The 14,540-nt window shown below is 43.1% G+C and overlaps 1 protein-coding gene across 2 annotated transcripts; it reads left to right on the plus strand.

The window, feature by feature from the left end:
• Positions 1 to 1,398: 1,398 nt before the first annotated feature.
• On the plus strand, positions 1,399 to 12,565 carry Znf330 (zinc finger protein 330). Of its 2 annotated transcripts, XM_059264331.1 has the most exons (10): positions 1,399 to 1,528; positions 2,309 to 2,439; positions 4,110 to 4,129; positions 4,606 to 4,676; positions 6,115 to 6,194; positions 7,949 to 8,075; positions 8,505 to 8,609; positions 10,082 to 10,128; positions 11,217 to 11,334; positions 11,657 to 12,565. In XM_059264331.1, the coding sequence occupies exons 2-10, from the start codon at positions 2,320 to 2,322 to the stop codon at positions 11,923 to 11,925; spliced, it is 957 nt and encodes a 318-aa protein (XP_059120314.1). In that variant the 5' UTR covers positions 1,399 to 1,528; positions 2,309 to 2,319; the 3' UTR covers positions 11,926 to 12,565. The 2 variants fall into 2 exon arrangements, with proteins under 2 accessions (XP_059120314.1, XP_059120315.1); XM_059264332.1 differs by lacking the exons at positions 1,399 to 1,528; positions 4,606 to 4,676 and having other exon boundaries at positions 2,322 to 2,439.
• Positions 12,566 to 14,540: the final 1,975 nt, after the last annotated feature.

Consider the following 14,540-nt stretch of genomic DNA (forward strand, 5'->3'; position numbering starts at 1 on the left):
TCAATATAGGAAGGAAAAGGCACATTGTTTAATTACTGGGAGTTGGGAAAAAATTGTACTGGAGTGATGGGACTGTTTTATTAAGTGGGACTTGAAAGAAAAAAAAAATGAAGAAAACAGGATGGTCTAATAAGAGAATAGAGAACAAAGAGATTTGAAGTCCCCAGTAGCAAGGAGAATTTTGGCAGGGAATTGGCAATGTTAGGAGGGTAGTAAGCAAAAGCATCGGAATTTAGATTAGGTGTGGTCATCCAAGTGACTTTGAGGAGTGTAGCAAAGGTGATAGCAGATGAGGATGAAGAAATCAAGAGACCAAAACGACAAGTCCTCCCCTGGGATGTGAATAAGGCTAAGGGCAGAAATATGGATGAGTATAAAATAGCCACGCTCAAGTATAGAGGGTGACAAACAGTAAGTGATAATCACGTGTGGTACTGGGAGCAAGGTCAAGGACCTCCTCCCCAGGTAAAGGGAGGAGAAAGCCCCATGTCCCCTTTCATGTTATTTAAAGCAGGCAGTCTTGTGGGAAAGTGTAGTCAGATCTCAGCCACAGAGCCGGGGACGTGGGAGGATTTGCTCACAATTGAACAGAATCCACACAACAGAGCGAAACCAAGAGACAACTCAGAACTCAGAACGGCAGGGTTGTGAGATAACCAATCAAACACGGTCTCTGGTGCGCATGCCTATAACCCCAGCACTGAGAGGCAGAGGCAGGAGGGTCATGGGTTCAAGGCCAGGCTTCCTTTCATTATGAGGCTCGGAAAACAATAAAGAAAAAGATGTGACATGGGAGGCTTGTCAGGGTCACACAGTGGGAAGGATTCCAAAAGAATCAGGAAAAATTGCCAGCGAATTCATTTTTCTCTTTCAAAATTTTTTGTTAGTTCATCTTTATCTTCCTTTTGGATTTTTCAGTTCCTCTGAGTAAAATAATAAAATTAGAATAAGACACCACAGGGCTTGACATCCTGCGCTCTCTGACCTCTACTTTCCTTCTCAAACCACCGGATCCTATTCCCTTCCTCGCAAGTCCACTTCCGGGAAGGCAGAGCCGAGCCCTCTCCCTCCCCGCCTCCTGCGGGAGGAGGCGAGATCAGGGCGGAGCAAACAGAAGTGGGCGGGGCAGGCGGGATTCTTCCGGTGACGTGTCCAGTCTGGGCGCTCTGACGCGGACGGACATCCGGCCCCGCTTCCGCTGTCGGAAACGTCCGGTGGCTTCCTTCGGTAGTCTCGGAGCGCTCTCCCCGAGTCCTGGCCCGCGGGTCGGACTCGCCTCTGCGTCCTCGGCCCCTGCGGTGAGCGGCGCGTCCCCGCGAGGCTGCGCGACGTGGGGGGGCGGGGACCCCGAGCGTGGCGAGCCGCGGGCGGGGGGCGGGGGGCGAGCCGCGTGGGTCTCCCCGCGCCCCCGCCTCCAGGCCTCCCAGAGCCCCGCCACCCGGGGCGGCTCTGCTGTCGCTAGAGTCCAAGCGTGAGCCCAAAGAATTTCCACGTCGTTGTCAGAAACAAGTTCGAGAGAAAACATTAGGTCTGAGATGCCTCAGTGGGTCGAGAATGGGCCGCCCGTGGTCTCTCATTCAGCCCCACGCTGCAGACTTTAAATACTGCCGGAAGTCCCGTGGCTTGGCCACGATGATGAACCACTGTTTAGCTCTTAGGACTGCCCAAAGGATCGGGCTTTGGACTAAGGAAACAGAGGCCTGGTTTTCTATGCTGTAGTTTTTCTGTTTTGTAAGGTGTGGTGTGTGTACGGGAAACAGACTCCGAAGCATCGGGCCTGTTAAAGTTGCTGCTTCTAGGCAGGAGCGACAGACAGGGAAAGCAACCGTGGTTCTTAATCTCGCCAGAGAAAGTGGGCTGGCTCTGCAGTTAGTGCTTGGCTTGCCGGACTTTTACTTAGATGCTATCGCATCGAGAGTGTACTGTCCAATGCTGCGTGGGTGGCTGCGGTAGGGATGTGGTTCTATATCTCAGAATGCTGATTTCAGCTTGGCACAAAATGAGTGTTGTAGTCGTTTTCTATGAGTGCCGCGTTTTTGTTTTTGTTTTTTTTTTGAATGAAGAGCAGAATAGTTAACTTTAGAGTGAAAAAACACTCTGGCTTTAGGGTGAGTTCTTTTGTTGCCTGTTTTAGAGTTGTTTGGTAGTGCAGAGGAGGCTGTTAACTTAGAAGCCTTGGGCGGGGTAGTGTGTGTGTGTAGTGTTGCCTAACGGCTTGGGACATGTGTGACTGTAAAAGTGACGGAGGTGAGTTTCCGATTTAAGGAGAGTGTAAACACTGTGTAAGTGAGTCTGTTTTCTTGTTTAGACAGAGGGAACATGCCGAAAAAGAAGACTGGTGCGCGGAAGAAGGCGGAGAACCGCCGAGAGCGGGAGAAACAGCTCAGAGCATCGAGAAGTACTGTGGACTTAGCAAAGCACCCGTGCAATGCTTCCATGGTAAGAGCTTCTTCAGACAGCAGCTGGTGGGTGAAAGGCACAGCTGGGTAGCACCATATAAGAATCTGAGGAAATGACCCATGCGTTCACTACGTGTGACACCTGTTAGAGGCCTGGTCACCGGTTTTACTGAGTAACAATGATTTTTTTGTTGTTGTTAGATTGCATATTATTTATGAAGCGTGGCCTATTACCTCATATACTGTTGATAATAGATATCGAAGGAGAATGGATAATAGGAACTGAGAGAGAGGTTCCAGCTTTTCTATATTCTTTAACTCACTTATCTTATTCATTGGGTTTTCATCATTTTCTCTTAGCGTTCTTTACTCATTGATTTCCTGCTTGAGCACCCTGATTTCTAGACATATCCCATTTTCCTAACTAACTTTGCCCATGCTAAGCAGGTTGGTCTTGAAGAATGTATGACTTTTTGAAATGCTTTATTTACAAGACTTAATTTAGCAAATGTTTATTATTCATCGGAATACATGCCCTGCATGGACTCTGGTGCAACATTAATGGCTGATCGAGTGCCTCTTTTACAAGTCTACAATTCCCTAGTGTCTATAGGACTTGTTTATAAATGATGGAGACACAATTTAGCCTTAGGGAAAAGGAGTTTACTGGAGCAGTAGCTCCAAGTAGCAGGAACAAGAAAGGGTGTAAAAGAGCGAGGGACAGCTGGGTCCTGGATTCTCTGCTTCCTCTTCTTTTGCTCCTGTGCCTCCAAGGATGGCCATCCTTTTATTTGTTTACCTTCTTGGTTTCTGTAGCGTGCATTTATCACTTTGTGGAGGTCACAGGAAGAAAGACTTCTCAGAGGTTGGGTTTGAGCCCTTTTTTGTCCCAGGACTGATATTTATGGTGTAGAGGGTCAGGTTTCACGGTACAGATGTGACAGTGGGAACTGTATTGTGAATATCAGGTTCTTTTCAGAAAAGAGGGGTGCTAAACAGACAGAACTACATGACTAGCGTGCGTAAGTGCATGTATGAGAGTAGACCTTGCTAAGTATTTCAGTAACGTTACAGTCCTGTGCTGTCTTTATTTACTACTACTTAGGATTAAGTAAAACTGAGTGTGTGGGAGGGAGTGCAGCTTACAGAGAATATTTTTCTTTACTAGAGTGTTCAGCAGGAAGAAAGAAAAGGGAAAGTATTAGCATAAATGAAGGAATGGAGAAGAGTGTAGAACATATTTGGGAAAAGATTGAGAGTGACTTGACCCTGAAGAGTAGACCAGGCTAGGGAGCTTGGTGGCCCCATTTCAATGTAGATAGTTTGTGATCTTTATTACTTTGTGTCCTTCTGTATTTCTAGCGTCCACTCAATGTAGACAAATAGGATGTTTTTTAATTAAAACAGGAAATTGAAAAAGGACTTGTATGTGTTTTCTGTACAGGACTTGGTTTCTTTAAAACAACCAAAGGTAAACCCAGGATGTTGAACTTTTGTAGCATGGCTTCTCCCATTGTGGATCACAGTGTAACTTTTTTGTTTACCTTTGCTAGTGGCGTGAGTACAAGAGCTTGTACACATGGCTGGAGCTGGAATTGGGATGTAGAATCAGTTACATTTTAATGTGGGAAAGAAAATAGTCTTTATAATGTAAGTAAATTTTCCATTTTCAGCCAGCAGAAAATTAATGCTATCTTTTAACTTTTACAGGAATGTGACAAGTGTCAGAGGTAAATTTTCTTTATTTCTTTTTCTTTCTGTGTGAAACTGTCTTTGTGTGCTTCTTGTTGTGATATAACACTTGGGGAGGAAAGGGTTTATTTCATCATCCAGCACTGAGGGAAGCCAGGGCAGGAGCTCAAGGCAGGAACCTTGGGGCTGGAGCTGTTGCCGACAGTGGAGGAATGCTGCTTTCTGGCTTGCTTCCACACTCGAGTTCAGCCACCTTTCTTGTGCAGCCCAGGACTCCCTGCCCGGTCTGGCACTGCCCGCGCTGGGTCCTCCTCCATCAGTTAGCAGTTGAGTAAAGGCTGCACAGACATTGCCCACAGGCCAGTCTGATGGAGGCAGTTGCTCAGCTGATGCTCCCTCTTCTCAGATACTCTAGTTTGTGTGGAGTTGACAAACACTAACCAGCACAGCAATAAAATAGTCTCTCCTTTGTCTGAAATTGACCCTATTTAAAATTTTTGTTTTACATGACAAGGCGGCAGAAGAATAGAGCATTTTGCTATTTTTGTAATTCTGTTCAGAAGTTACCAATATGTGCACAGTGTGGTAAGTATGCAACTATGAAGGCATGTTTTTATCAAATGTTTATCTGGCAGTTGTCAAGTGTAGGTGGAGCTATTTCCCTAAAATAATTCCAAATAAAACTAAGTGGTCTTTCTTAGAGAAGAAAGATTGGTGTTTCCTCAGTGATCTTCACAGACTCTTAGCATGCTAACACGTCTGATCAGAAAACACTTACATTGAGAGTGTTGTGGTCTTTGCCAGATTACTCTCATCTGGGGGACATCTACTATGTGCTCCTAACCACTTGCCTTAGGGAGCCTAGTCACCTTTCCTCAGATTTACCCTCAGTATTCTTCTTGAACACATGCCCTCCTTACTTAGACTGTGGTTTAAATAGAGCACTTTGGGGGTACCCATTTATACATACTTATGTAGAGCGGCAGGTTAGTGATTAGGGTTACGTATAGAATATTTCTAGTATAGTTCTAGTTTTCTAAGAGGTCATTGGTTGAGTTCTGCAGTTAGTGGAAAAGAGAACCTGTAGATCAAACACTCACCTGCCTTTGTTGTACTAAATCAAGTGAATGCAGGCTGAGAAAACACGTTTGTGGAAGGACAAAAGGCAAGCCTTGCATTGTCAGTGTCTCTAGGCTTGGACTTTGTAGAGAGAGCTGTGTTCAGATGCATTTTCTGTTGCAGACTCTCATATGTCACGGATCAGTTGGTAGCTGCTGCCCCGTGTCCAGTTTCTCTTTCTCTTCAGTTCCTGTTACCTAACTTTGCTTCTCAGGAAACAAGATACCAGCAACCGAGCATCTTCTGTTTGTCTCGTGTTCCATTCTGTAGTCTGGTGGGCAGTTAATATGTGGTCACTAATCTTGACATAATGTCTGATGAAGAGATTTCTTGGCAGGGTTGGGGTTAGTCATTTGTAGATAAGTATCTTTCAGGATGTTGTGATTTTTATATGTGGATAAACTTAAGTGCAACAATTAGGGTTATAATCATTTGGTGTGCCTTTTGATAGTCTGTGGCAAGAAATAACTGGTAAGTCCAAGCCAGGCTATTTCTATTGTGATTTATGAATATAAAATTCATTTTAAAGTGTGCTTTTTACAATGTTTTGATTCACTTGAAGTTTATAAGATTTGAAACTGTCAAAATGATCATTGGATTATAATGCATAACCTGGAACTTCTGATTTCATTACAAGTATGAATTAGCATATTGCATATAAATTATTATATAACAACTTTTATAGATTAATAAATTCCTAATCTCAGATCATCTGATTCAGGTAATGAGATATATATCCATGTGCTTTTTTACTCAAGTGGGAAAATACACTGGTTTCATTTTTTAATTTTTTAAAATATTATTTCCAGAGGCTCTTGGGCTAGATCAAAGACGAATTAGTGAACACTTTCTTGTTTGTACTAATTTGTAGGGCTAATAGTGCGCATATATATTTTTTCACCAGGAAAAACCAAGTGCATGATGAAGTCTTCAGACTGTGTCATCAAGCATGCTGGCGTCTACAGTACTGGCCTTGCAATGGTGGTAAGCCCCTTGTCATGTCTAGTGGAGTGGGTTTCCAAGATAAAGCCATTTTAACTAGTATCTTAATGGGTTTTAAAATAATTTTATTAATTCCTTGAGATTTTCATACAATATATTTCCATTATATTGGCCTCCACCTCTTTCCAGATCTATCCATCCAACTTTGTGTTATTTTTTAACTCATTGAGTCCAATTCATGTTGCCCAAATACTTTTAGGTGTAAGGCTTGCCCTGGAGCATGCTCGGCCTACCAAAGGTCACACCCTTAAAGAAAATTGACTCTTCCTCTCCCAGAAGCTATCAAATGCCAGTTGCTTCTCTTTGTGCTCACCTTTCCCCTCCATGCAGGGATCTTGCTGGCTTTGAGCTTCGTGCACAAGTTTTGTGCATGCTGTCCAAAGTTGTGATTTTTCTGTGTGTGACTGCCCTATTGTGTCTGGTGTACACTTTTGTTTCCTTATAGTCTTCTACCACCTCTGGCTCCTAAACCCTGTCTTTGTTAGAGATCCCTGAGCCTTGGAGGTCGGCTTATGTCATAGATACCTTTCTGCACTCCACAGTCTCTGCATGTTGACCAGTTTTTGGTCTTTGTGTTAATTACCATTTATTGCAAGAACAGAAGCTTCTTTGATGAGGTTTGAGAGACACACTGATTTATCTATGTATATAGCAGTAAGTCATTAAGAGTGTCCATTTAGCAGAATAATAGTGGTATGACCTATGACCTATGTAGCCTCAAGTCACTTTTGGTCCTGATAATAGTGCCAGGTATCAGGCACTGGGATAGGCTTTAAATTAAAGCAGGAATAGTTGGTTACTCCCATAATATTCATGCCATGATTGCACCAGTGGCCTTGTCATGCCAAGACCGTCACTGTTGTAGCTTAGAAGATTTGTATCTGGGTAAGATTAATCATTCATCTTACCCGCCTCTAGTGGAGTGACAGCACCTTCCGGTTCTGTGAGAGCTAGCCAGGAGGGGTGAAGCTCGTTTCCCTAATGACAGCACTTTCTTTGTCATTTTAGAGGTCACCCAACTGAAGGTGCCATTGTACCTTTCTAACTGTTCCACAGGCTTCACAAAAGAAATTCCCAGTTGTCAGACCCTCACCAACATTCAAGCCTTTGGTTAAATAAGTTTCAAAAGAACTTAAGGTTAATTTGTTTTAAACATTAAATTTGACAAAAAGTACCTATTAGTTATACATTATCTTTACTAGATAAGATTTTAGAAGGAATTTTAGTACCATAAATAGAAATAGATTATTTGATGTACTTTGTTCTTTTTCACTAAAGAGACATTAAATATGAGCTGTGAGTTTTGCTACATTCTGCAGTGTTATTTATGCTTCATGTCCAGGTCACTTTTCCGTGAGGAAAGTAATCCTGGTTTTATGTATATTGTTGATGGTAATTTCCCTGATCTGGGGTTTTCTCTGGGACAACGTTGTTCCCTCAGGCCTGAGTCATTTGCCTGTTCTTTCTTTCTGTGCTGGTAACCACTTGCTACCCTTCCTTGCCCCTCAGGTATGTGTGGGGGCTGAGAGGAGAGTTCCCTGCTTTAAAGTCTGGATTACCTGGTTGAGAGTTCCTTCTTTCCTGCTAGGATGCTGTCTGGTCAAGGAGAGATACTTGTTAGGTTTCTACATTTACAGCTCTGGATCCTTCCTTCTAATTGCTGGCCTTTGTTCCTCTGCTTAGTGTTTGCAGTGGCCCTGTGGTAGCTGCTCTAGAGCCCTTGTTCTTTGTTGCAGGGTGCAATATGTGACTTCTGTGAAGCTTGGGTTTGCCACGGGAGGAAGTGTCTTAGCACCCATGCCTGTGCCTGCCCACTCACTGATGCGGAATGTGTGGAGTGTGAGCGAGGGGTATGGGACCATGGTAAGTGATTAGGTGCAAACATTAAACCTGGTTACGAGTAAATGCTAGCTTGTGTGTGATTTTTCTCCATATAGATTCTTTCAAATCTTACACTGATATAATTGGTATTTATCTTATATACTGATATAATTGTATCAGCAGTATTAGGAAGTGCTAGTACCTTTCACCCTAGCAGGTAGAGGGGAGTTTGGGAGAGGACAGGCAGCCTCTCTTAGCCTGTGATGTTCTGTAAGTGGGAAGGAGGTAGTAGAGGCCATAGTTAATGTTCATTTTGAAGTATGTCACCAGCTTTATTTTAGCTGTTGCCGTGCAATTTTGATATACATTGATATACTGAAATTAGTTGCTACCTTTGAAAAGTTATGTGGGTAAGAATTTTTAAAGTTATTAAGTTTGTGATACTACATTTTGAGTATTTTAATCTCACAGGAGGCAGAATATTCAGCTGTTCATTTTGCCATAATTTTCTTTGTGAAGATGATCAGTTTGAGCATCAAGCCAGCTGCCAAGTTTTAGAAGCAGAGACATTTAAATGTAAGTTGTTTTGTTAGCTTTTCTGGACCTGGGATTCTGGAGTAAGTTCTTTTATGCTATTTCTTGTGTGTGTGTGTGTGTGTGTGTGTGTGTGTGTGTGTGTGTGTGTGTGTGTGTATGTGTGTGTGTGTATTTTGTTTACCTGGGATTCTGGAGTAAGTTCTTTTATGCTATTTCTTTGTGTGTGTGTGTGTGTGTGTGTGTGTGTGTGTGTGTGTGTGTATTTTGTTTATAGAAAAGAAAAATCCCAAACATTAGCTCCAAAATTTTCTGTGAGGATAATGGTAGTATGTTGGCTGGGCAGTTCATTTCTTGGCCTTCTTCAGACATTGATATTCTTACAGCATTCCTGGTCCTCTGTATTTCCGGCTGGCATTTTCACTTTTAGGTTCCTATACTGTCTTAGTTAGGATTTCTATTGCTGTGAAGGGACACTGATCACGGCAACTTTTAAAGGAAAATATTTATTTGGGGCTGGCTTATAGTTCAGAGGTTCAATCCATTATCGTCATGGTGAGACATGGCGTTCAGGCAGACATGGTGCTGGAGAGGTAGCTGAGAGTTCTACATCTTGTATAGGCAACAAGAAGTGGTCTGTCTCACTGGGCGGCATGGTTTGAGCATAAAGGAGACCTCGGAGCCCGCCTCCACAGTGACACACTTCCTCCAACAAGACCACACCTACTCCAACAAAGCCTCATGTCCTAATAATGCCACTAGCTTTGGGGGCCATTTTCTTTCACCACATCTCCTGAGCAAGCCCAGGCCTTTCCTCCCCTTTCTCAATGTCCTCAGTAAGTGCCCCCTCCTCATGCATCTCTGACAGTGCGAGGACTCGGGCTTCCTCCCTGGAGAGTTCACTTTACATTTGGTTGGGCATCTGAGGTCTGTATTTAACCTGTACCCACAGTTCTGCGTTTTCCAGTTGAAAACCAACGTAACTGATTGGGTTAATAATAATAGAATTATCTTTATAGATAATTTCTAAAGGCTAATTGAAATGAGAGTATATGTAAAATGTTATTCTATGATGCCTGGTATTGACAACCCTAGGGAAAAGGCAGACATTCTCAGTTACTCACTTCCATTGTATGGTTCTCATTCTGGGGGAGATGCTAACTCTGTCACTCATCTACAGATTTTAGTTGCTAAGTTGCTGATCTGAGATATGTACTGCACACTATATAAAATTCAGTATTTACTTAGAAATTTTCACAAGAGTATTTCAAAGTCTATTGCACCCGCCCCTCACCCTTTTAGGCTTTTGTAGAATGTGTGGGATAGAAATAAAACTATTTGTGGAGGAAGCATGGGTGCTTTGTGTGTTTATAGTACTTGAACCCTGCAGGTCAGCAACTGACTGATTGGGCTTTGATGCCATTGAGAGAGCACCTGGGATTCAGAAGTGACAGAAGTAATGTGCAAGGCCTGAATAACTGGCCGGATTTTAAGATGGCTCTTGTCTTTCACAGGCGTTTCCTGCAACCGACTTGGCCAGCATTCCTGTCTCCGCTGTAAGGTGTGCCTCCTTGCTGTCTCATTCAGACTTGGATTTGAGTACCTGTACTCTTGCCCCAGGCCTTGGATGCTTTAGCACTAAGATATATGGAACTTAAAACTTGTGTGGCCTTTTCTTGAATTAATTAATGAACTAGTTATCTAATTGATGCTAGGTCTTGCTGTATGGTTCAGACTGGCCTTGAATTCACAATAATTCTTCTGCCTCCACCTCTGAGTATTGAGGTTCCTGGCCTAAACTGCTGAGCCAGGCTAATTCTTTTAGTTTTGAGATTGTGGCATAGAACTCAGTGACTTCAGTGGCTTTCCATTGGCCACCCACTTCTGTAGTAGTTCCTCGACCACATGTCCCCAGGGGCCCAGCGCAGTGTTTTTTGAGCCTTATGTTTGTAGAGAGCATCGTGACTGGAATCCTGGGGCTATGGATTACATGGTTCCTGCTTAGAAGAGTCTGGGTGGAGAAGATTTCCATAGTGTCTTTTTAGGCTATCTCTGGCATTCCTGTTGGGCAGAGATCACCAGAGAACTTATTTCTCTCAGAAACATTTCTTGTTTGTAGCCTTGTCCATATCCTGTCTTCCTTCTTTCCCAGTTCTGCTGAGTGCTGTGGGATGGCTTTCTGTAGAGCTCTTCGTGTCTGCCTGTGCTGTTTCTGTGCTAGTCTGTCTTTGCTGCTCACTACCCTGTTCACCTCGCGATGTCAGCTAAGATCCCACAGGGTTCAGTGGCCCTCTGCACTTCTCTCAGTATTTAGGGCCTTGGAGTTTTCTTTCTACTCTTAGTTGGGTGGTGGTGTACCCTCAAGATGAACAGACTCCCCACCATTTTGTTATCAAGGACCTCAAGTATGAATAAGTAGATAAGCCACTTTCCATGTCCTCCTGTGTAAGTGTCTGCCTTGTGTTTAGTCCTGGCAAAATCCATTTCCCTTTAGAAAGTCCAAATCAGAAACAAGAGCGTGTGTCTAGTCCTGTCCAGTTCTTAACTCTGCTTCAGACAAAGTATGTTCAGATTTTCCTGTCATACTAAATGGTGTCTCCTTATATCTTTTAAATTAAACACTGGCTTCTTTCTGCTTCTCCTGTACAGGCTTGTTTCTGTGACGAACATACAAGGAGCAAGGTGTTTAAGCAAGAAAAAGGGAAACAGCCTCCTTGCCCAAAATGTGGACATGAAACTCAGGAGACAAAGGATCTCAGCATGTCAAGTAAGTCTTGATGTGTGTGTGTGTAATTTATCTTTCTAATTGAAAGGATAATTGTATTGTCATAAGCAAGTGGGATTTTATAGCCTTGGGAAATGTGTGGTACAGTTTCTCAGTTTGGTATATGAAACGTACTAATACTCACTGAGGTTTGATGTTTGCCTCAGTTATTTGTGCTTGTGTTGTGTAGACTTCTCTGAGGAAATTAGGAAAATATTTCCCTTCTCATGTAAGAGTAAGCACTAGTGTAACAGTATATCCCATGGCAGTGGGGTGTGTGAGCATTGGCACTAAACGATGACATGTATGTGACTGTCTCTTGTAGCTCGCTCTTTGAAATTTGGCAGACAGACTGGAGGTGAAGAGGGAGATGGAGCTTCTGGGTATGACTCTTACTGGAAGAACCTGTCATCTGACAAGTATGCAGATACTGGGTACCATGATGAGGAGGAGGAGGATGAAGAAGCAGAGGATGAAGAGGAGGAAGAAGATGGGAAGGACTCAGATGCTGAGTCCTCAGATCTGTTCACTAGTTTGAACTTAGGAAGGACCTATGCCAGTGGTTATGCTCACTATGAAGAGCAGGAGAGCTAGGAGCAGCTCCCGCCGGCACTTGGGAGAAGAACAGGCTGAATCATGAGATGCTCAGACGTTCCCTCCCTTGGTCTTGTCCAAAAGGCTAGTCACACTAGGCCCAGGAGTAGGTTCTGGCAGTTTATAGGAACTGATACTGGACTTCTAGTGTAAGAAAAATAAGTTAAACGTAAGGCAAATGGAGTATCATGGATTGGATTATTACTGATTTCAATCATCTGGTAGGTTTTACCAGTTAGTTACATATAAAATACATGATGAAGGAAAAGAAAGGAAATATATTTATTTGAAATTAAATTGCTGTTTTTATTAAAAGCACTGCTTATAAATTCATGTATCTGATTTTACAAAGTGTAACGGGTAAAATTACTGTATTCTTCCTTTTCTTTCTATCCATACAGTGATAGTCATGTTATATTCTGAATTTTCACTGACCATTCATGCTGTCTTAAGTAGTCATGTCTGTGTTAGCGGTTGACATCTTCATTTTCTTACACTGTATGTGCTCACCAGTGCTGGTTAATGCCTCAGTGACTGACAGAAATCTAGCTGCTTTCATACACATAATGCCAGGACTAGTATTGCTGATGCTTCACCCAGGGAATCTCATTTTTAAAATAAATCTAGTATTATACTTGAATACCTTCGATACTGAGTTCTTGGTATGTTTTATCAGCTTACTTTGTTAAGCATTTAAGTATTTCTATAAACTGGTAATGTTTGGACCTAATATTGGGACAGAAATCTGAGATTAGTTACATGACACAATTGGTGATAAGTGGGGAACTGATGGTTCCTGGCACAGACGTCTAGTTCCTACTTGCATTAACAGTGACCTAGGATACCTCAGCCTCTCTTCTGCCGCTGTGCCGAAATACTCTTACCAAAGCAACTCAAGAAGAAAGGGTTTATTTTGGCTTATGGTTCCAGAAGGATTCAGTCCCATCATGGCAGGGAGATGTGGTGGTAGGAACGTAGAATCAGCTTGTGCATCAGGCAGGAAGCAGACAACAGGAAGTGGAATGGGACTGGAAAACCAGCTCCATAGTGCTGTACTGGGGCTCTACCTCCTGAAGGATCCATAACCTTCCTGTAGCACCTCCAGCCGGGACCAAATTCAAACACAGGAGTCCTGGGGGCATTTCCCATGGAAACCACAGTCACGGTAGAGGAGAGACCTCACTGGACTGCTCAAGTATGGATATTTGAAGAAAATTGGGGTGACAATTCCTGCCATTGTGTTTAGAGAAATGAGGATAGAAAAGGCAATAGGAGCTACGTGTAGAAGCCAGAGGACCTCTGATTTCATAGGAGAAAAGCTTTTCATGTCAATCTAAAGGAGTGTATCACACAAAGGTTAGGAAACCTGAGCAATCCAGACAGGGAAGGCTGAGGCATGTGGGTGCTGTTGAAGACTGGTCCTGATGCAGAGGCTTTCCCAGGCAGCGAGCCCTTTTAGTATGTAGCCTGTGAGCTCAGGTAAAACAGGCTTAAGACCTGAGAAAACACAGGAGCTCTTAAGAATTAGCATGCACTGGGAAGAGCCAGAGGAATATGTTAGAGATAGCACTGCTGAAGAGGGTCAGGAGAGAACCAATGTGACGACGTCCTCCTGCTATAGGGCTCTTAGATTACACAGTAGAGTTGTTTTGCTAGAGGATTTAATACTATGATTAGGATCTTGGGAGATGGTCTGAATTCATCACCAGGATGGCTTCTATAAGCATGGTAAAATCAATAACCCATTTGTGCAGGCTTTCTGAGGTGGATGGGAAAAAAGAAATGTTGACAGGGCTGGTAAGATGGTTCTCTGGGTAAAGATGCTTGCCACCAAGACTGAAGCCCTGAAGTCAGTCTCCGGGACCCACATGGTGAAAGGAGAGGACTGATTTATGCAAGTTGTCCTCTGACCTCCACATGTGTGTGTGTCATGTGCTCCCTTCCCCATGCCCTGCATACAAACAAAAATGTAATTAAAATATTGAAAAGGTTTAGTGTAGTGTGTGTGTTGGCGTTGGTCAGTTGTTAGCTGAAATATCCACAGATAACCATGTTCCATGAGAAGGTTCATTGGACATCAACAAAGCTGAAGAGACATGTACAAATGACAAAGTTTAGGAAGCTCTCTGTAGGCCAGTTTGGCTACTAAGGAAACGTAAGCCCAGTGTGCGGATGATGTGTTAGACAGAGTGGTGGCTCTGTGGTGTGTCCAGTGGCCAAAATTCAGGGTTACAGTATAATGACTGTCCAGGTGAGAATAGCCAAGGAGACATACCTGCAGGCTTATGAAGGTTAGCACACACTAGTTGAGTGGCCAAATAAATGGGGAAGTCAAGAGGAAGACTACTTGTATCAATGAACAAGATTAAGGATAAAGTGATAGGAAGGCTGAGGGTGGGCCCTTGATAACATTGTGGTGTGTGGTTCAACTCAGAAACCAAAGCAAATCTGCAGTTGCTTCTTGTCAAGTCATAGTAACGATGATAAATAATTAATCCACCACCCCAATAAAGTCCCTGAGGTTCTATATTTGCATTGGTTTTCTAGTAATTTTACCAATGAAGAAAAGACAGGATATGAAACCCTTTCAAGGCTCTCTATCTGTTAGACATAAT

Source organism: Peromyscus eremicus, chromosome 5 (assembly GCF_949786415.1).
Source record: "Peromyscus eremicus chromosome 5, PerEre_H2_v1, whole genome shotgun sequence".
Classification (NCBI taxonomy): domain Eukaryota; kingdom Metazoa; phylum Chordata; class Mammalia; order Rodentia; family Cricetidae; genus Peromyscus; species Peromyscus eremicus.